The 20,453-nt window shown below is 46.2% G+C and overlaps 1 protein-coding gene across 1 annotated transcript in view; it reads right to left on the bottom strand.

Moving 5' to 3' along the window:
- Positions 1-20,182, bottom strand: part of VPS53 (VPS53 subunit of GARP complex) — a 70,409-nt gene extending 50,227 nt beyond the window's left edge. Inside the window, exons 1-5 of the mRNA XM_070944956.1 lie at positions 20,072-20,182; positions 15,033-15,113; positions 6,854-6,903; positions 3,666-3,732; positions 468-554 (exon numbers count right to left, since the gene is read on the bottom strand). Of these exons, the coding sequence (XP_070801057.1) occupies positions 468-554; positions 3,666-3,732; positions 6,854-6,903; positions 15,033-15,113; positions 20,072-20,155 (369 nt within the window). The 5' untranslated portion in view covers positions 20,156-20,182. The remainder of the gene's footprint in view (positions 1-467; positions 555-3,665; positions 3,733-6,853; positions 6,904-15,032; positions 15,114-20,071) is intronic.
- Positions 20,183-20,453: the final 271 nt, after the last annotated feature.

The raw sequence follows: 20,453 nt of genomic DNA, 5'->3' as shown, positions 1-20,453 counted from the left end.
TTCCCTCCCTCCATTCTGTTACCCCTTCCTTCCTTCTCCTATCCTTCCCTCTTTCCCTCCTGTTTTCACCATTCTCCCTTCTTCCCTTCTCATCTCCTTCCTTCCTTCCTTCCTCCCTTCTTTTTCCCTTTCTTCCTTCCTCTTCCTTCCTTCCCCTCCCTCCCTCTCCTTCCCTCACTTCCTGCCTCTCAATTTTCTCTTTTCCTTTTCCTATCCCTTCCTCCTTTCTTTTCCTTCTCTCCTCCCTCCATTCTCTTTCCTTCTATCCTTCCCTCCTTTCACCATTCTACCTTCCTTCTTTCTATCATTTCCTTCCTTCCCTTCCTTCCTTCTTTCCCTCTTTCCTTCCTTCCTTCACTCACTCACTTGCTTGCACAGATTCCTAAGCAACAAACAACGTTCATACAGCAGCCAAGAGTTATCAGTCTCACTCTGTAAGTATCAAGGAGAAACAATAAAGGACTCACCATCTGCTCTGATTTTTCTGCTTTATCCTTAATGTCTTTAATCTTGCCAAAGAGCTGCTGGATGGCTTTTTGGGCCTCCTCAAGAGCCTGGAGAAAGATGGGGGGGGGGGGAAGAGGAGAGAAACATATTGAAACACCAAGGACCCCACCAATTCAATCCACACGACCATCTCATCCTCTTGATGGGTAACCAAGAATTCAAGGTGGTTCAGGCCAGGATTATTATTATTATTATTATTATTATTATTATTATTATTATTATTATTATTATTATTATTATTTTGATTTATATGCCGCCCTTCTCCAGAGACTCAGGGTGGCTTACAATGCGTTAAGCAACAGCCTTTTATACAAAGTCAGTTTATTGCCCCCACAAACTGGGTCCTCATTTCACCTACCTTAGAAAGGATGGAAGGCTGAGTCAACCTTGAGCCTGGGGAGATTCGAACCTGGCATAGAATTTAGATGTTTATGCTAGCCCTGCTTGTTGAAACAGAAAGGTCTTCAGGGCACATCGGAAAGTGTGAAGATCTGGGATTATTCGTATTCCAGGGGGTATTTTGTTCCAAAGAGTAGGTGCCCCCACAGAGAAGGCTCTCTCCCTTGGAACTAATAGGTGACGTTGTTTTAATGATGGTACTATGAGTAGGCCTGCTCTGTGAGAGCGTGGGAGGTTATCAGTTGCAGCAGGTGGTCTCGTAAGTACTCAGGTACTAAGCCATTGAGCACTTTAAAGGTAAGAACCAACACCTTGAAGCGCACTCGGAAGGCCACCAGAAGCCAGTGCAGCTCGCGTAGAAGAGGTGTTACATGTGAGCGCCATGTTGCTCCCATAATTACTCGTGCGGCCGCATTCTGGACCAGTTGGAGCTTCCGGGTACACTTCAAGGGGAGCCCCATGTAGAGAGCATTGCAGTAGTCAAGTCGGGAAATGACGAGGGCTTGAGTGACTGTGCGTCACTCAGGATAGGCCATGCAAGGAATTTCCTGAGTCAAGGAATGGGAATTTAGGAGGGGGGGCGTGTTTGCATCTCTGCATTCTTCCTTTATCACAGGAGTGGAAAATCTGGGCCCTTTTATGATTTGTGGACTTCAACTCCCAGAATTCCCTAGCTAGCAGGCATTAAACATGAGTGGACTTCAATTCCCAGAATTCCCCATTCAGGATGCTTTAAGAGGGAAGGATGTCCACTCCCAGAATTCCCCAGCCAGCATGCTTTAAGTGGCCTTCAACTCCCAGAATTCCCCAGCCAGTCTGCTTTAAGATGGGTGGACTCCAACTCCCAGAATTCCCCAGCCAACATGCTTTAAGATAAGTGGCCTTCAACTCCCAGAATTCCCCAGCCAGCATTCTTTAAGATGGGTGGACTCCAACTCCCAAAATCCCCCAGCCAGCCTGCTTTAAGGAATGTGGAAGTCCACCCAGCTTAAAGCATGCTGGCCTGGGAATTCTGGGAGTTGAAGTCCAACCCTCTTAAAACAGCCCAGGTTTTGAGAAACACCGGATTACGGTATTCAAGTAATTCACCGAGAAACCGAGAGTCAACCTATATTCCGAGCAAAAAAACTGGTACTTCTCGCTCAATTCCCTCAAGGCGCTGTCAACATAAATCCGAGTGCCCCCCCCACCCCCACCCCGGATCCCTTTCCCAGAATTCCTCCACTCCATCACAGCTGCAGGGTATCGTGGGAGATAAAGAGGCCAGGGCTTGGAACCAGCTGCCAGCATGCCATCACAACGCACGGAGGGATAATTTTCCCTCTGGATAATTTTCCATCTGAATGGAAGTGAAATGCTAACCGGGGAGGGTTTTTTTGAAGGGGGGGAGAAACACCCTCAGCTGCACGAGCTACAAATGCTGGCCCAGCCAACCGCAGCTGTAAGGGGATCCGTTTCCCCAGCTCCTGCCAAGGCGTCAGACGCGGCCGCCGTCTGGAACGGCGGAGGAAAGCCGACATGACGCCCCGTTCTGGAATGCTATTCCGCTAATATCTCCTCGCTGGGAAGGGGCCATGAGACACGCAGGTTGGGGAAATTCTCTTTTTTTTTTTTCCCCCTCTCCCAGTGTCGTCTGCAAATTTTGTGCAAGCTGAGACAGAGTCCGCCCTGACGCCCCAAAAACAGAATAAAATAATAGGTAAAGGTTCCCCTCGCACATATGTGCTAGCCGTTCCCGACTCTAGGGGGCGGTGCTCATCTCCGTTTCAAAGCCGAAGAGCCAGCGCTGTCCGAAGACGTCTCCATGGTCATGTGGCCGGCATGACTCAACGCCAAAGGCGCACGGAACGCTCTTCCCTTCCCACTAAAGGTGGTCCCTATTTTCCTACTTGCATTTTTTTCCGTGCTTTCGAACCTCTAGGTTGGCAGAAGTTGGGACAAGGAACGGGAGCTCACCCCGTTATGCGGCACTAGGGATTCGAACCGCTGAACTGCCGACCTTTCGATCGACAAGCTTAGCGTCTTAGCTGCTGAACCACCGCGTCCCGGAATAAAATAGCGAATGCAAAAAAAAAAAAGGGGGAAAAAGAAACATATTGAAAGCAGCAAGAAGGAGAAACTATTCGGACTTACAGGTAGTCCTCAACTTATAACAATTCATTTAGCGACCGTTCTAAATGATAACAGCACTGAAAAGAGTGAATTTGAAGTTTCAACGGTATTGGAAAAAAGTTTTTCACGCTGAAAACCTTTTGCAGCATCCCCGGTGGTCACATGATCAAAAGTCAGATGCTTGGCAACTGACTCGTATTTATGACGGTTGCAGACACTGCCCCGGGGTCACGTGATCCCCTTTTGCGACCTTCTGACAAGCAAAATCAATGGGGAAGCCGGATTCACATAACAATTGTGTTGTTAACAACCCTGGTGGTCCACTTAACAGCTGTGGCAAGAAAGGTCGTAAAATGGGGGCAAAATTCACTTAACAACTGTCTCGCTTGGCAACAAAGAATTTGGGCTCGGTTGTGGGCGTAAGTCGAGGACTAACTGTACATGGTGGGTGGAACTCTGAATTGCACTGTCACATTTTCTTATTAAGTAATATTTTATCTGCTTCAACTACAATTTGAGGGTTCAGAGATGATGTACAGGAAAGATATACCCGAAGACCTTGCTGTGACTAAGGATTGTGGGCAGAGTAGATCAAAAGAAACAAATCATCATTATATCTTTTATTTCACGCAGAGATGGGAGCGTACCTCACGGCCATCTTGCCCCACGTTGGTCTGGGCTCTCACCACTGTCCGAATATTATCATCCAATCGTCTGGAAGGGGAAAAAATATATATATAAAGACTAAAAATAATTCAAACAAATCAATTTTTTTTTTTTGCAAAAGAGATTGCTGAGATATTCTCAAATCTAATAAAGACGCCGAGACATTTCAAGCTTTGAGATAAATATTGTCCTTGGCAATCCACTTCTATGATTGGAAGTTTACTTCCAGAAGCCTGAGTTAATTAGAAAAGGAAAATTGGAATAATCTCTTGACGATGTCAAGTAATCATACTCCGTTGGTGAAATCACCAGAGGCAATAAACCAGTGTTTGTCAACTTTAAAATGTGTGGACCAACACCCAGAATTCCCCAGCCAGCCTGCTTTAAGTTGGGTGGACTTCCACTCCCAGAATTCCCCAGCCAGCATAAAGATTGGGAGGACTTCCACTCCCAGAATTCCCCAGCCAGCAATGCTTTAAGAGGGGTGGACTTCCACTCCCAGAATCCCCCATCCAGCATGCTTTAAGATGGGTGGACTTCCACTCCCAGAATCCCCCATCCAGCAATGCTTTAAGAGGGGTGGACTTCCACTCCCAGAATCCCCCAGCCAGCATGCTTTAAGAGGGGTGGACTTCCACTCCCAGAATTCCCCAGCCAGCATAAAGATTGGGAGGACTTCCACTCCCAGAATTCCCCAGTCAGCATGCTTTAAGAGGGGTGGACTTCCACTCCCAGAATTCCCCATCCAGCATGCTTTAAGAAGGGTGGACTTCCACTCCCAGAATCCCCCATCCAGCATGCTTTAAGAAGGGTGGACTTCCACTCCCAGAATCCCCCATCCAGCAATGCTTTAAGAGGGGTGGACTTCCACTCCCAGAATCCCCCATCCAGCATGCTTTAAGAGGGGTGGACTTCCACTCCCAGAATCCCCCATCCAGCATGCTTTAAGAGGGGTGGACTTCCACTCCCTGAATTCCCCAGCCTGCATGCTTTAAGATGGGTGGACTTCCACTCCCAGAATTCCCCAGCCAGCATAAAGATTGGGAGGACTTCCACTCCCAGAATCCCCCATCCAGCATGCTTTAAGAGGGGTGGACTTCCACTCCCAGAATCCCCCATCCAGCATGCTTTAAGAGGGGTGGACTTCCACTCCCTGAATTCCCCAGCCTGCATGCTTTAAGATGGGTGGACTTCCACTCCCTGAATTCCCCAGCCTGCATGCTTTAAGATGGGTGGACTTCCACTCCCAGAATTCCCCAGCCAGCATAAAGATTGGGAGGACTTCCACTCCCAGAATTCCCCAGCCAGCATGCTTTAAGAGGGGTGGCCTTCCACTCCCAGAATCCCCCATCCAGCATGCTTTAAGAGGGGTGGACTTCCACTCCCTGAATTCCCCAGCCTGCATGCTTTAAGATGGGTGGACTTCCACTCCCAGAATTCCCCAGCCAGCATAAAGATTGGGAGGACTTCCACTCCCAGAATTCCCCAGCCAGCATGCTTTAAGAAGGGTGGACTTCCACTCCCAGAATCCCCCATCCAGCAATGCTTTAAGAGGGGTGGACTTCCACTCCCAGAATCCCCCATCCAGCATGCTTTAAGAGGGGTGGACTTCCACTCCCAGAATCCCCCATCCAGCATGCTTTAAGAGGGGTGGACTTCCACTCCCTGAATTCCCCAGCCTGCATGCTTTAAGATGGGTGGACTTCCACTCCCAGAATTCCCCAGCCAGCATAAAGATTGGGAGGACTTCCACTCCCAGAATCCCCCATCCAGCATGCTTTAAGAGGGGTGGACTTCCACTCCCAGAATCCCCCATCCAGCATGCTTTAAGAGGGGTGGACTTCCACTCCCTGAATTCCCCAGCCTGCATGCTTTAAGATGGGTGGACTTCCACTCCCTGAATTCCCCAGCCTGCATGCTTTAAGAGGGGTGGACTTCCACTCCCAGAATTCCCCAGCCAGCATAAAGATTGGGAGGACTTCCACTCCCAGAATTCCCCATCCAGCATGCTTTAAGAAGGGTGGACTTCCACTCCCAGAATCCCCCATCCAGCATGCTTTAAGAAGGGTGGACTTCCACTCCCAGAATCCCCCATCCAGCAATGCTTTAAGAGGGGTGGACTTCCACTCCCAGAATCCCCCATCCAGCATGCTTTAAGAGGGGTGGACTTCCACTCCCAGAATCCCCCATCCAGCATGCTTTAAGAGGGGTGGACTTCCACTCCCTGAATTCCCCAGCCTGCATGCTTTAAGATGGGTGGACTTCCACTCCCAGAATTCCCCAGCCAGCATAAAGATTGGGAGGACTTCCACTCCCAGAATCCCCCATCCAGCATGCTTTAAGAGGGGTGGACTTCCACTCCCAGAATCCCCCATCCAGCATGCTTTAAGAGGGGTGGACTTCCACTCCCTGAATTCCCCAGCCTGCATGCTTTAAGATGGGTGGACTTCCACTCCCTGAATTCCCCAGCCTGCATGCTTTAAGATGGGTGGACTTCCACTCCCAGAATTCCCCAGCCAGCATAAAGATTGGGAGGACTTCCACTCCCAGAATTCCCCAGCCAGCATGCTTTAAGAGGGGTGGCCTTCCACTCCCAGAATCCCCCAGCCAGCATGCTTTAAGAGGGGTGGACTTCCACTCCCAGAATTCCCCATCCAGCATGCTTTGAGGGGTGGACTTCCACTCCCAGAATCCCCCATCCAGCATGCTTTGAGGGGTGGACTTCCACTCCCATAATTCCCCAGCCAGCCTGCATTAAAATGGGTGGACTTCTATGCCCATAATTTCCCAGCCAGCATGCGGAGGGGTGAATTCTGATTCCCAGAATTCCCTTGTCAGCATGCTTTAGGTTCGAAGGATTTCCAATCCCGGAATCCCCCAGTCAGCCTGCTTGAAGGTTTCAACACCCATAATTCCCCAGCCAGTATTCTTTAAATATGAGTAGACTTCTACTACCAGAATTCCATAGCTAGCATGTTTTAAGGTGGCTGGAATTCAAATCCCAGAATTCCCTAGGCAAGCAGCTGGCTAGGGAATGCTGGGAATTGAAGTCCATACATCTGCATGTTGCCAAGGTTGAGAATCCCTTGTACAAATATTCCATTTTAAGGGAATAAAAAAAATTGTTGTCATCTCTCTTAGAAGAGAAAGCAAAGCCACCTTCGCTTACCTTATTTTCAATCTGATTTTGTTCACTACGTCATCAATGTTGGCCAAAGACTGTTAAGAGAAAAATCAGGACGTCATCTTTTCATTATGCACCATCGGCTGAATCAGATCCCCAATCGACATTCCTCAGGCATATTCATGATCTCTGGAGGGCTCGGGACAGAGGTTATTCCTCTGTTCTGGTCCTATTAGATCTTTCGGCGGCTTTTGATACCATCGACCACTGTCTCTTGCTGCGTCGCCTCGGGGGGTTGGGAATGGGAGGTACCGTTTTATGGTGGTTCTCCTCCTACCTCTCGGGTCGAACGCAAGCGGTGTTGGCAGGGGGGCAGAGATCGACCTTGAGGCCCCTCACTTGTGGAGTGCCCCAGGGGTCGGTTCTCTCGCCCCTCCTGTTCAACATCTATATGAAACCGCTGGGAGAAATCATCCGTGGTTTCGGGGTGAGGTACCACCAATACGCTGACGATACTCAGCTTTTTATATCCACCCCGAACCAGCCCAGTGATGCCCTCGACGTGATGGCCCGGTGCCTGGAAGCGGTACGGGTCTGGATGGGAAGGAACAGACTTCAACTCAACCCTGCCAAGACCGAGTGGCTGTGGATACCAGCATCTCGGTCCATAGGAGAGGTTCCAGCACTGGCTATAGGGGGTGAAGTTTTACCCCCTGTAGACAGAGCACGCAACTTGGGTGTCCTCCTGGACTCACGGTTGAGTTTGGAAGACCATATAACGACCATGACCAGGGGGGCATACGCCCAGATCTGTCTGGTGCGCCAGTTGTGCCCCTACTTGGACCGAGATGCCCTACGCAGTTACTCATGCGCTAGTCACCTCCCGTATTGACTACTGTAACACTCTCTACATGGGGCTGCCCTTGAGGACCACTCGGAGGCTTCAGTTGGTGCAAAATGCAGCCGCGCGGGTTGTGATGGGAGAATCCCGATACTCCCATGTAACACCTCTCCTGCGCGACCTGCATTGGTTACCAGTTGCCCTCCGGGTGAGATTCAAGGTGCTGGTGATGACCTATAAAGCCCTACATGGCTTAGGCCCAGGATATTTGGCGGACCACCTGCAGCCAGCAACAACATCCCATCGACCGGTTCGCGCCCATAGGGAGGGCCTGCTCAGGGTGCCGTCGGCGAGACAATGTCGGCTGGCGGCCCCCAGGGGTAGAGCCTTCTCTGTGGGCGCGCCCACCCTCTGGAATCAACTCCCCTTGGGGCTCCGGTTGGCCCCTGACCTCTGCACCTTTCACCGCGAATTAAAAACTTGGTTATTCGAGTTCCCCTGGTCTGGACTGATGGGGTTTTTACAGGTTTTTAATTGTATCTGATTTAATTAGGCATTTTAATTTGTATTATGGATTATTGTGGTTTTTATTGTTGTGAGCCGCCCTGAGTCCGTTGGAGATAGGGCGGCATATAAGCCTAATAAAATATATAAAAATAAATAAATATTCATCATAAATTGTTAATTGTTCTGACAGAAAATTTCACCTTACTTCTAGGTTGCTTCTCTCCTTGATTATTTTCCAAGAAGCAACGGATGGAAACTGATCAAGAAGAGAAGCAACCTAGAATTAAGGAGAAATTTCCTGACAGTGAGGACAATTAACCAGTGGAACAGCTTGCCACCAGAAATTGTAGGTGTACCATCACTGGAAGTTTTTAAGAGGAGATTGGATAGCCATTTGTCTGAAGTGGTGTAGGGTTTCCTGCCGAAGCAGGGGGTTGGACTAGAAGACCTCCAAGGTCCCTTCCAACTCTGTTATTCTGTTACTCTGAAATATTTACTAATATTTACTAACATTTTACAGGGCAGGACAAGAAGCAACAGGTGGAAACTAATCAAAGAGAGAAGCAACTTAGAACTAAGGAGAAATTTCCTGACAGTGAGAACAATTCATCAGTGGAACTACTTGCCTCTAGAAGTTATAAATGCTCCAAAACTGGAAGTTTTTAAGATGATGTTGGATAATATCTGATATAGGGTTTCCTGCCTAAGCAGGGGGTTGGACTAGAAGACCTCCAAGGTCCCTTCCAATCTGTTATTCTATTCTATTCTTACAGAGCTTGGAAGCAGCTCCAATTAACCAACTCCAAGCAGCCTTCTCTCCCTCAAACCATTCTTGGGTTCAAAACTAGATAAACAATGAAAAGTAAGGTAGGATATTTTTATTGGGGATTTTACCAGAAACATTTAACAGAGAAGTGCAATATTTAATTGTGAACATTTTAACGGCGACTAGAATCGTATTTGCTAAAAATTGGAAAGGAGAGGAGTTACCTACTGAGGATGAGATTATTAAGAAAATTATGGAATGTGCTGAAATGAGTAAATTGACATTTGAAATTAGAGAACAGGAAGATAAACCATATTATTTGATATGGGATTTGTTTTATCAATGGATAGATAATAAATCATGGAATTGAAGTATGAAATTATGGGGTTGATGTAAAGATAAAACATCTGATGTTTTTTTTTTTCTATAAAAGATATAAACTTGGTTATTTTAGAAATGGATTTATGCACAAGAGAATATGAACCGTTCGACTCACTGTCTGTAATTGTTTGGAATGATGATTTTATGTTTTGTTTTTGTTTTAAAATAAAAAAAAAATTCTCAGAAAAGTAAGGTAGTCCTTGACTTACAACCCCAATTTAGGCTCAAATTTCGGTTGCTAAGCAAGTTTTGCCCCATTCTACGACCCTTCTTGCCACCGTTGTTAAGGGAATCACTGCAATTGCTATGTCAGTAACCAGGCTGTTAAGTGAATCTGATTTCCACACTGACTTGGCTTGTCAGAAGGTCGCAAAAGAGGATCACGTGACCCCAGGGACACTGCAACCGTCATAAAAACGAGTCAGTTGCCAAGTGTCTGAACATTGATCACATGATTATGTGCAATGGTCATAGGTGCGAGAACCGGTCATAAGTTGTTGTTTTTTCAAGGCTGTTGTAAGTTCAAATGGTCACAAAGTCAAGGATTGCCTGTATAAGCCAGCTGGGCTTTTAAAAATAACTTTTGCTTTCTTTATTGGCGGTTAGCCCAACATTTCTGTTGCTAAGCAAGACAAGTGAATTTTGCCCCATTTTACAACCTTTCTTGCCACAGTTGTAAAGTGAATCACTGCAGTTAGCCACAGGGTTATTCAATGAATCTGGCTTCCCGGTTGACTTTACAGGTATAAGTGCTATTGCTTGGAAGGGAAGGGAAGGGAAGGGAAGGGAAGGGAAAGGAAGGAAGGAAGGAAGGAAGGAAGGAAGGAAGGAAGGAAGGAAGGAGGGAAGGAAGGTGGGAGGGAGGGAAGGAAGGAAGGCGGGAGGGAGGGAGGGAGGGAGGGAAGGAAGGAAGGGAGGGAGGGAGGGAGGGAAGGAAGGAAGGAAAGAAGAAAGGAGGGAGGGAGGGAAGGAAGGAAGGAAGGAAAGAAGGAAGGAGGGAGGGAGGGAAGGAAGGAGGGAGGGAGGGAGGGAAGGAAGGAAGGAAAGAAGGAAGGAGGGAGGGAGGGAAGAAAGGAGGGAGGGAAGGAAGGAAGGAAGGAAAGAAGGAAGGAGGGAGGGAAGGAAGGAAGGAAGAAAGGAGGAAGGGAGGGAGGGAAGGAAGGAAGGAAGGAAGGAGGGAGGGAGGGAAGGAAGGAAGGAAGGAGGGAGGGAGGGAAGGAAGGAAAGAAGGAAGGAGGGAGGGAAGGAAGGAGGGAGGGAAGGAAGGAAGGAAGGAAAGAAGGAAGGAAGGAAGAAAGGAGGGAGGGAAGGAAGGAAGGAAGGAAGGAGGGAGGGAGGGAAGGAAGGAAGGAAGGAAGGAAGGAGGGAGGGAGGGAAGGAAGGAAGGAAGGAGAAGGAAAGAATGAAGCTGTGGTGGTGCAATGGTTAGAATGCAGTATTGCAGGCTAAACTCTGCCCACAGCCTGGAAGTTCGATCCTGACCGGCTCAGTTTTGATTCAGCCTTCCGTCCTTCCGAAGTGGGTAAAATGAGGAGCCAGATTGTTGGGGGGGCAAGGGGCTGACTCTGTAAACTGATTAGAGAGGGCTGTAAAAGCACTGTGAAGCGGTATATAAGTCTAAATGCTGTTCGAATCAGGGGTGGGTTCTAAATTATTTTACCACCGGTTCTGTGGGTGTGGCTTATTTTGTGGGTGTGACTTGATGGTCATGTGACAATTCTTTAGGATTTAGCAGAGGTACTGGTCTACCAGGCTTTTAACTGCTTGCAGAGCTGTACCGGTCTACCCATTTGTTTTTGCAGGCACCCGTCTACCACCAAACTGCCTTTTACCACTGATCAGCTGTACGGCGGCTCTTTGAAGCCCCGCGGCAAGAGTTTAAACAGTTTTTTTTCCTTCTAGTCGATCAGCTGGGACTCGGGAGGCAGCAATAGATTGGGGGGGGGCAAATAAAAGGTAAGAATAACATAAGGGGGCGGGGCAGGCCCAGCTCCCAAACAAAGAGAACCGGTTCGGTGACATCATATCGTCACCGCTACCGGCTCAGCGGAACCGGGCCAAACCGGGAGGAACCCACCACTGGTTCGAATGATCAATAAATGGTTGTAGGTCATGGACTATCTCCACACAGGAATCTAGTCAACTAACGATCAGCACCAAATTGGGTCAACAGAGTTGAAGAGGGGTTGAACTTGGACCATTTGTGGGAACGTAACAACTCCAGGCTAATCCCTTTCTTGACTCCGCTCCTTTTACAAGAAGAGACAGTTCCAGTATTGTGCCTTTAGGTGCCCTGGTGGTTGAAATGCAGCTTTGCAGGCTAACTCTGCCCACTGCCAGCAGTTCGATCCTGACTGGTTCACTCAGCCTTCCATCCTTCTGAGGTCGGTAAAATAAGGACCTAGTTTGTTGGGGGAAAGAGACTGATACTTTAATTTACTCAGTGAGTGCTGTAAAGCACTATGGGGCAATATGTGAGTTTAAGTGACCGGGAGGATTTTTCATCAGGTTCGCCTGATTCGCCAGTTGCGTCCCTTTCTGGATCGGGACTCCTTACGCACGGTCACTCATGCCCTCGTCACCTCCCGCCTGGACTATTGTATTGCTCTCTACATGGAGCTCCCCTTGAAGAGCATCCGGAGGCTCCAACTGGCGCAGAGTGCAGCCACACGGGTGGTAATGGGAGCGACATGGCGCTCCCATGTAACACCCCTCTTGCGCGACCTGCACTGGCTCCCGGTGGTCTTCCGGGTGTGCTTCAAGGTTTTGGTTACCACCTTTAAAGCGCTCCATGGCTCAGGACCTGGGTACTTGCAGGACCGCCTACTACCACCAATAGCCTCCCACCGGCCGGTACACTCTCATAGAAAGGGGCTCCTCCGGGTGCCATCGGCCAAACAATGTCGACTGGCAGCCCCCAGGGGGAGGGCCTTCTCTGTGGGGGCACCTACTATCTGGAACAAGCTCCCCCTGGAGATACGGAGGATCCCGGATCTGCGCACCTTCTGCCGCGCTCTAAAGACCTTTTTATTTCACCAGGCGGGCCTGGCCTAACTTTCTCCCTCTTTTTAAACAATTTTTAAACAATTTTAGTATTTTAATATTTTCAATATCTTTTAATTTTCAAAGTTTAAATCTGTGTTAAATTGATTGTGGTTTTAATCTGTCTGGGCCAAATTATTTAATTCGATTTTAGTTCTGTTTTTTAAATTTGGTATGTATGTATTTTATTGTTGGCTGTTCACCGCCCTGAGTCCTTCGGGAGAAGGGCGGTATACAAATTAAATAAAAGTAAAAGTAAAATAAAAGTAAGTGCTATTGCTACTAAACAAACACTAAACAATGTAGGCTGGTGGCCCCCAGGGGGAGGGCTTTCTCTGTGGGGGCTCCCACCCTCTGGAATCAGTTGCCCCCGGAGATAAGAAGAATCCAGGACCTCAATGCCTTCCGTCGTTCCCTGAAAACCTATCTTTTTCAGCAAGCCGGGTTGGCTTAAGAAGAAATTTTTAAGATTTTTAAATCCTTTTAATTAGTCTGCGATTTTTAATTTTTTGGGCCAAATTTTATATATATTTTTAAATGTTTTAATATTTGTATTCTATGTTTCTTATCTTGGCTGTACACCGCCCTGAGTCCTCAGGGAGAAGGGCGGTATATAAATTCGAAATTAAATTAAATTAAATTAAATTAGCCAAAGACTATTTGTACTTTCTGATGGGCGTCATTTGCAGTCTCCGAATTGCACTAATGAAGGCAACCCAACTTTCTGGTTTTTCTTTGACAACGTTTAGCTTCTCATCCGAGAAGCTTCTTCAGCTCTGACTGGCTGGAGAGGAAATGAAGGGTTTATACTCCTTGCAGGCAGCTGGTCATTTGCATCCTTTTAGAGAGTCGTTGAGGACACTTGGAAGTTTGTCTGTGTCTTCAGGGACACCTGAGTGGTGCAAACAGGTGTGGAGCCTTCTTGGAAGTGCTGAAAGGATTGTGTTGTAGACTGGAGATAGATGATGTGGTATCCCTCCCCTTTTGTTGAAAGAGGGCTGTTCAATTTGGACATAGATGGCCTCTTTGACTCCTCTTTCAAACCAGCAGTCCTCTCTGTTAGGAAATGGCTATTTGTCTAACTAGTTGGTCAGGCAATATATAAACCAACCAACAATGTATCTTTGTAGTCCAAAAGGTATTATATTGCTTTAAGACTGTATTGCATCATCCTGTATTCTGATTGGCTAAGCTCTGTAGCCAATGTACTTAAGGGAAGTCTGAATCATGGCTTGTGTGGACACTACACCATTTTACCTGCTTTTTTGCTGTAACTCTCTACCTCATCTCTCTGCATGATCACTGTTTGATCATAGCTACATGTTGCTTTCTACTATTTACTGAATGTTTTGATATTGAACTTGTTCCTGTTTTGAAACTCAAGAAGAACTGTTTTTATTGTGTAGGACTACAACTGGTAAGAAGACTTTGTACTTTAAATATCCATGGATTGATCTTTTAACTCTTGTCTTATCTGTGTATGACTTGGATTGTTTTTGGACTTTGCTTTACTTTTTCCTAAAAGTAAAAGACTACCGCAACTCAGTGTGTTTGTATGTTAACTGTGATTGTTCACAACCACTCCTAGTCGCTTTCATGCGTATACTCAAAGGATACTCTGCTCAATAACCCACAACATCGGTTATGAGCCAAGAATATCCTCAACACTCTCTGTCCAAAATGTGGACTTTGCTGTCTTCAAAAGAGTGGCCTTTGTCTTTTAAGCGGAGTGCTGAATATTGTCCTGATGGGTTTGTTCTCCTACATTAGCCTTCATGACTTGCTAAAAGGATGCAAATGACCAGCTGTCTGCAAGGAGTATAAATCCTTCCATTCCCCACCATCCGGTCAGAGCTGAAGAAGCTGCTTGGATGAGAAGCGAAACGTCTTCAAAGAAAAACCAAAAAGTCCAGTTGCCTCTTGAGAAAAGCACCTTTGGGACAACAATGTCCTGGGTGACTGAGAATCTCCATAGACAAAAGAATATGGGGCTCTACATGGGGCTCCCCTTGAAAAGCACCCAGAGGCTCCAACTGGTCCAGAATGTAGCCGCGCGGGTGATTATGGGTGCAGCTCGTTGCGCCCATGTAACACCTCTCCTATGTGAGCTGCACTGGCTCCCGGTGGTCTTCCGGGTGCGATTCAAGGTGTTAGTTATCACCTTTAAAGCGCTCCATGGCTTAGGACCTGGGTACCTACGAGACCGTCTTTTGCCACCAATAGCCTCCCACCGACCAGTTCGTTCTCACAGGGAGGGACTACTCAGGGTACCGTCAGTCAAATTATGCCGACTGGCGACTCCCAGGGGGAGGGCCTTCTCTGTGGGGGCTCCAACCCTTTGGAATGAACTGCCCCCGGAGATACGGAATATCCCTGATCTCCGTGCTTTCCGCCGTGCCCTCAAGACCCTGATGTTCCAACAGGCGGGGCTAAACATATGAACATGTGAATGATTTTAAAATGTTATCTAATTTTAGGTTCTATTTAATTGGGCCAAACTATGTTATAATAATAATTTTAATTAGCAATTTTATGATGTTTGTGTATCTATATCTTTCTTGACTGTACACCGCCTTGAGTCCTACGGGAGAAAGGCGGTATAGAAATATAATAAATAAATAAATAAATAAATATGAAAATAAATCAAAATCACATGAATATCATACAGCAGCGTAGATTCAACTCACTTGCTCGGTTGGAAAAAGAGTATTGATGTATTCCACTGCGTTGAAATCAGCCCTGTCCAGCGGATCTTGGCTGGGAAATACCTAACAATCAAGGAAAGAAGAAAAGTTACTAAATGAATGGCGGGCACCGCCATTGCAAACATTAAATCACACAGGTTCTACAATTTAAGACGTTTAGCATCATTACATTTTGAATATTGTAATTTTTTCGTGCATGTATCTTGGATTTATGTTAATGTAGTTACTTGGTATTGTTTGTTAAAATCTAATAAATATGGGGCAGGGGTGGGTTCTAAATTTTTTTACTACCGCTTCTGTGGGCGTGGCTTATTTTGTGGGCATGGCTTGGTGGGGGGGGGTAATGTGACTGGGTGGGCGTGGCCAACTTTTTTTTTTTTTTACTTTTAAAAGCATTTTTTCTACAACCTTAAGAGGTTGCAGAAAAAAATGCTTTGAAAAGCCTCTGACGATCCCAGCTGACCTGCGGGATCATCAGAGGCTTTTATTTTTACTTTTAAAAGCATTTTTTCTACAACCTTAAGAGCTTGCAGAAAAAAATGCTTTGAAAAGCCTCTGCCGATCAGGCAACTCAGCTAGGATCGTCAGAGGCTTTTCAAAGCATTTTTTTTTACCACCTCTTTGGCTGAAGAGGTTGCAGAAAACAATGCTTTGAAAAGCCTCTGACGATCCCAGCTGAGCCGCGGGATCATCAGAGGCTTTTTTTTTTTTTTTTACTTTTAAAAGCATTTTTTCGGCCGAAGAAGTTGCAGAAAAAAATGCTTTTAAAAGTTTAAAAAAAAGAAAAAAAAAGCCTCTGATGAGGTGGGCGGAGTAAGCGAGCGGCGACTGGGCCGGGGACCGGTTCAGAGGCGTGGCCAGCCAATGTTATTACCAGTTCTTGGAACTACTACAAATTTTTACTACCGGTTCTTGCGAACCGGGAACAACCCACCATTGATATGGGGGCGCTTTGTGCTCTCTGAGTTTCATTGTTTTCTTGCAGACCTTTCATGACCCAACTAACTAACATCATCAATGCTAGAGGGGGCTGACAAGGCAAGCTACTAGTATACAAAGAGACAGCATGCCTGGTTGGGGAATTCTGGGAGTTGTAGTCCACATGATTTCAAATGGCCAAGGTTAAGAAACACGTACATAAGACTGATAAAGAGATCACATACGGATTTTTTTTTTTTTTTTTTGCTTTATATAACTCCTCTGTGACTTGGTTAAAAGTAAATTTAAGTTGTCACTGTGTTTTTTAAATTGTTTACTGCTATATTTGACAAACATATCAACATTTTACATTTCAAAGTTTCCTTGCCTAAGTTCCTTCGAGTTCCTGAACCCGCAACCTGTTTTCCATAAAAATGGAACGGTGTGAATTGAACTAACGTTATCATTATCATCTATCTATCATCTATCTATCATCTCTATCTATCTACAAAAACTAAAGAACTTATAATTGACTTCAGGAGGAAGAGGGATGTACATTTACCATTGTAAATAAATGGTGAGGAGGTGGGTAGTTTTAAATTTCGGGGCATTTATATCTCGAAGGACCTCTCATGGATGATGAATGCTAACATGCTTGTGAAGAAGGCACAGAAGAGGCTGTACTTCCTGAGAATGCTCAGGAAGATAAATCTATCTCAGCATCTACTTCTGCGCTACTATCACAGCACCATTGAGAGTGTCCTGACATACGGCATTCTTGCATGGTATGGCAGCAGCTCTGTAGCAGACAAAAAAGCTCTACAGAGAATCATTAAAACTGCCCAGAATATCATCGGACTCCAGCTACCAGCCCTGGACGACATCTTCGCATCTCGCCGTTTGAGGAAGTTGCACAACATTCTCAGAGACTCTTTCCATCCTCCTTACAATCTTTTTGGACTGTTGTAATGTGAATAAAGTAGGAATCATACAGGGTCAGCTACATGAACACTAAAGGACCCTCTCTATTCACATTATTATAAGGGAGAAATGTGCTTGTTTGGAGATTATATTAAAAATCAGCTAAATCCCATTATTGGTAATATATCTTCTGATGAGGCCTAGCTGTCACGGAAAGACAGCCATATGGAAAACATCTGAGGGGCCTCACTGTCAAAGGCACAAAGACATATATGTTACAAAGAGTTACTTATTGCCTAAGGACAGCAATAAAACTCCCGTATTAGTAAATACAGAACTAAGGAAGGATGTTTAGCTAAAGATAATCTTATAAACTAAAAACTAATGGTTTGGTAATTAGGAAGTGTCAATTATCATATAACAAGTGTATGTTAATCATATATGGAAAAATGCATGAGCTCACCGAATCCTTTGTCTTGGATATGTATAAAAACAGTTGTATCAGAACTCTTCCTTTGTTCAGAATTTCAGGTACAAATCTGGCTCTGAACCTGCGCAATAAACTGTATCTGGCTGACCCAGGAATGTTTTTCAGTCTTTCATTCCATAACAGTTGCCTTCTGGCAGAAGATACGGAATGATTAAAACTCGGACCACACGTTTTCTGAATGGTTTTTATCCCAGAGCTATAATTGCACTGAACAATGAACTAAAGGGCCACTGTCAGTGAGCTGTTGGACAGCATTACTTGGTCTGTTGTGTGGATGTTTGGGTGGTTTAGGGGTGGGGAATTGTGGGTGGGAGTGTGTTTGGGGATTGTTATGTGTGTTGGACCTGGTCTTTGGGTGTTAAGTGAATTTCGTTGTATGGGTATACTGTGTATACACGTACAATGACAATAAAGTTATTATTATTATTGTTATTATTATATCGATCGATCAGCTAATACAATCCTATAAACAGAAGCACAGAATCAAAATCATCTGAAGTATTAGCACCGCTTTATAAAGCCAGTAAGGCCACACCTGGAGTACTGCAGCCAGTTTTGGTCACCACATTACCACAAAGATGTTGAGACTTTGGAAAAAGTGCAAAGAGCAGCAACTAAGACGATTAAAGGCCTGGAGACTAAGACAGATGAAGAACAGTTGCAGGATTTGAATTTGGCCAGCCTAGAGAAAAGAAGGACTAGGGGAGACATGATAGCAGTGTCCCAATATCTCAGGGGCTGCCGCAAAGAAGAGGGAGTCAAGCTATTCTCCAAAGCACCTGAGGGCAGGACAAGAAACCAAGGATGGAAACTAATCAAGGAGAGAAGCAACCTGGAATTAAGGAGAAACTTCCTAACAGTGAGAACAATTAGCCAGTGGAACTGCTTGCCACCAGAAGTCATGGGTGCTTCATCCATGGACGTTTTTAAGAAGAGACTGGATTGCCATTCGTCTGAAATGATAGAGTCTCCTGCTGGAGCAGAGGTCTGGACTAGAAGACCTCAAAGGTCCCTTCCAGCTCTATTCTGATTGAGATATCTACATATATATATATATATGTATGTATGTATGTATGTATGTATGTATGTATGTATTTTTCTTCAACCAGGTTTTTCCTACGTAAACCACGTTTCTCAAATTGCAGCCATAGCTCAGTGAAATCACATCCACTATCCTAGGCTTCTTCAGACAGCAAGCATGCATTTTCCTGCCTATTGGGAGACTAATATAGATCTATTTCCTTCCGTCGGGACCTGAAGACTTGGCTGTTCAAGCAAATAGGCTGACTCTGATTCTGGGTTTTATTATTTATTATTTATTAGTTAATTTGGTTTAAAAATGGGATTTTGTTGTCCATGTTTTTAACTTGTGTTCGCCGCCCTGAGTCCTTCTGGAGAAGGGCGGCATATAAATACACGCAATAAATAAATAAATAAAATATTTCGGACTGATTGGTCCTCATCAGTTAGCCACACCCTTACCGTATGTTCCCTCCCCGTAGAGGCGAAGTATTTGCTTTCCTCTTTTGATGAGGACCAATCAGTCCGAAATAGATCTATATTAGTCTCCCAATGGGCAGCAAAATGCATGCTTGCTGTCTGAAGAAGCCTAGGATAGTGGATGTGATTTCACTGAGCTATGGCTGCAATTTGAGAAACGTGGTTTAACGTAGGAAAAACCCGGTTGAAGAAAAATACATACCAAAAAAAAAACCTACGAAAAGAGAAGAAAACTCTCTCTATATATATATATATGTATGTATGTATGTATGTATGTATGTATGTATGTAGGTCTTTGGTTATTTGGGTTTTCTCCCACGTAAAATTGGAGGTGTCTTGGCAACGTTTCAACGAAGTCTCATTCGTCTCATTCATCATCTTCAGGCTCGTGTTCTCGCCTTCGTGCTTCTAGGAGCAATGTGTGTGATCGCAGCTGTTTCTTCCTTTTAACTGCCAGTTTTGTGTGTGATCAGAAACAGCTGCGATCTGTGAGCAGAAACAGTGTGTGAGCAGAAACAGCTGCGATCACACACATTGCTCCTAGAAGCACGAAGGCGAGAACACCAGCCTGAAGATGACGAATGAGACTTCGTCGAAATGTTGCCAAGAAACCTCCAATTTTACGCGGGAGAAAACCCGAATAACCAAAGACCTACATACAAACACCCGCGAAAACCTCAGAAAACAAATATATATATATATATATATATATACCTTGCTCAATAGGGATGGAAAATGATACCTAATCCATTAAACTTTTTGGGGTGTTGCCCCCCCCATTTTGCCTCCTACAGGCATCCAGACCACCCACCCACCCATTTTATCCCGTCTGGAGGACCCCTATGGATACCCCAGCCTTCCCCTGGACTCCTGATACAACCCCACCTCCAAAGGGACCCCCTAACCCAACTCCATCTGGTTGTGGCTGCTGGGACCTGGAGTTCAAAGCTCCTGAGCAGCCCCCAAATCCCAAGGGGTCCCTGTCCCCTTATTATGGGTCCCTTGCCTAAAGAGAATGCCCCCCAACAAGCCCCCCCCTTAAATATGGACCCTCTAAGCAGCCCCCCGACCCCCCTCAGTCACCCCCCCACCCTTCCCTCTCCCAACGGTTTAAATTAGCATATTAAGGCTCCGCCCTCACCCAAGCCACGCCCCTCTCGCCCTCCCGGCCACGCCCCTCGCCCCCTTTCACCTGCTCGATGGCCAGCTGCACCTCCGGAGCCAGCTGCAAGGCGGCTTCCAACTCGTCGGCCAAATCCAGCTCCTCGTCCTCCATCCCGGCTTCCCTTCCCCTCACAGCGGCGGCGGCCGGCGGCGGCGGCGGAGAAGGAGAAGGAGGAGGTGCGGCTTCCGGGTAGAGCGGCATTCTGGGATGCTGGAGGACCCGGCCCACGGCGCACGCGCGGCTCGCGGAACGGAGCGCAGCCAATGAGCGCCGCGCAAGGTTCCTGTCTGGAGAAAGTGGGAGCCGCTAGGTGGCGCTGGCGCCGCGTTCTGGTTTTGTTATTGAGTTTTGAGTTTTTTTAAAAAAAACTAATTAAAGCTTTTAAAGTCTCTGGCCCCAGTGCCTCTGA

Source organism: Pituophis catenifer, unplaced genomic scaffold (assembly GCF_029215685.1).
Source record: "Pituophis catenifer annectens isolate HBS135680 unplaced genomic scaffold, rPitCat1.0.hap2 SCAF_1, whole genome shotgun sequence".
In the NCBI taxonomy this organism is placed as follows: domain Eukaryota; kingdom Metazoa; phylum Chordata; class Lepidosauria; order Squamata; family Colubridae; genus Pituophis; species Pituophis catenifer.
The sequence above is the reverse complement of the archived record's forward strand: the minus strand, read 5'-3'. Positions and strand labels throughout refer to the sequence as shown.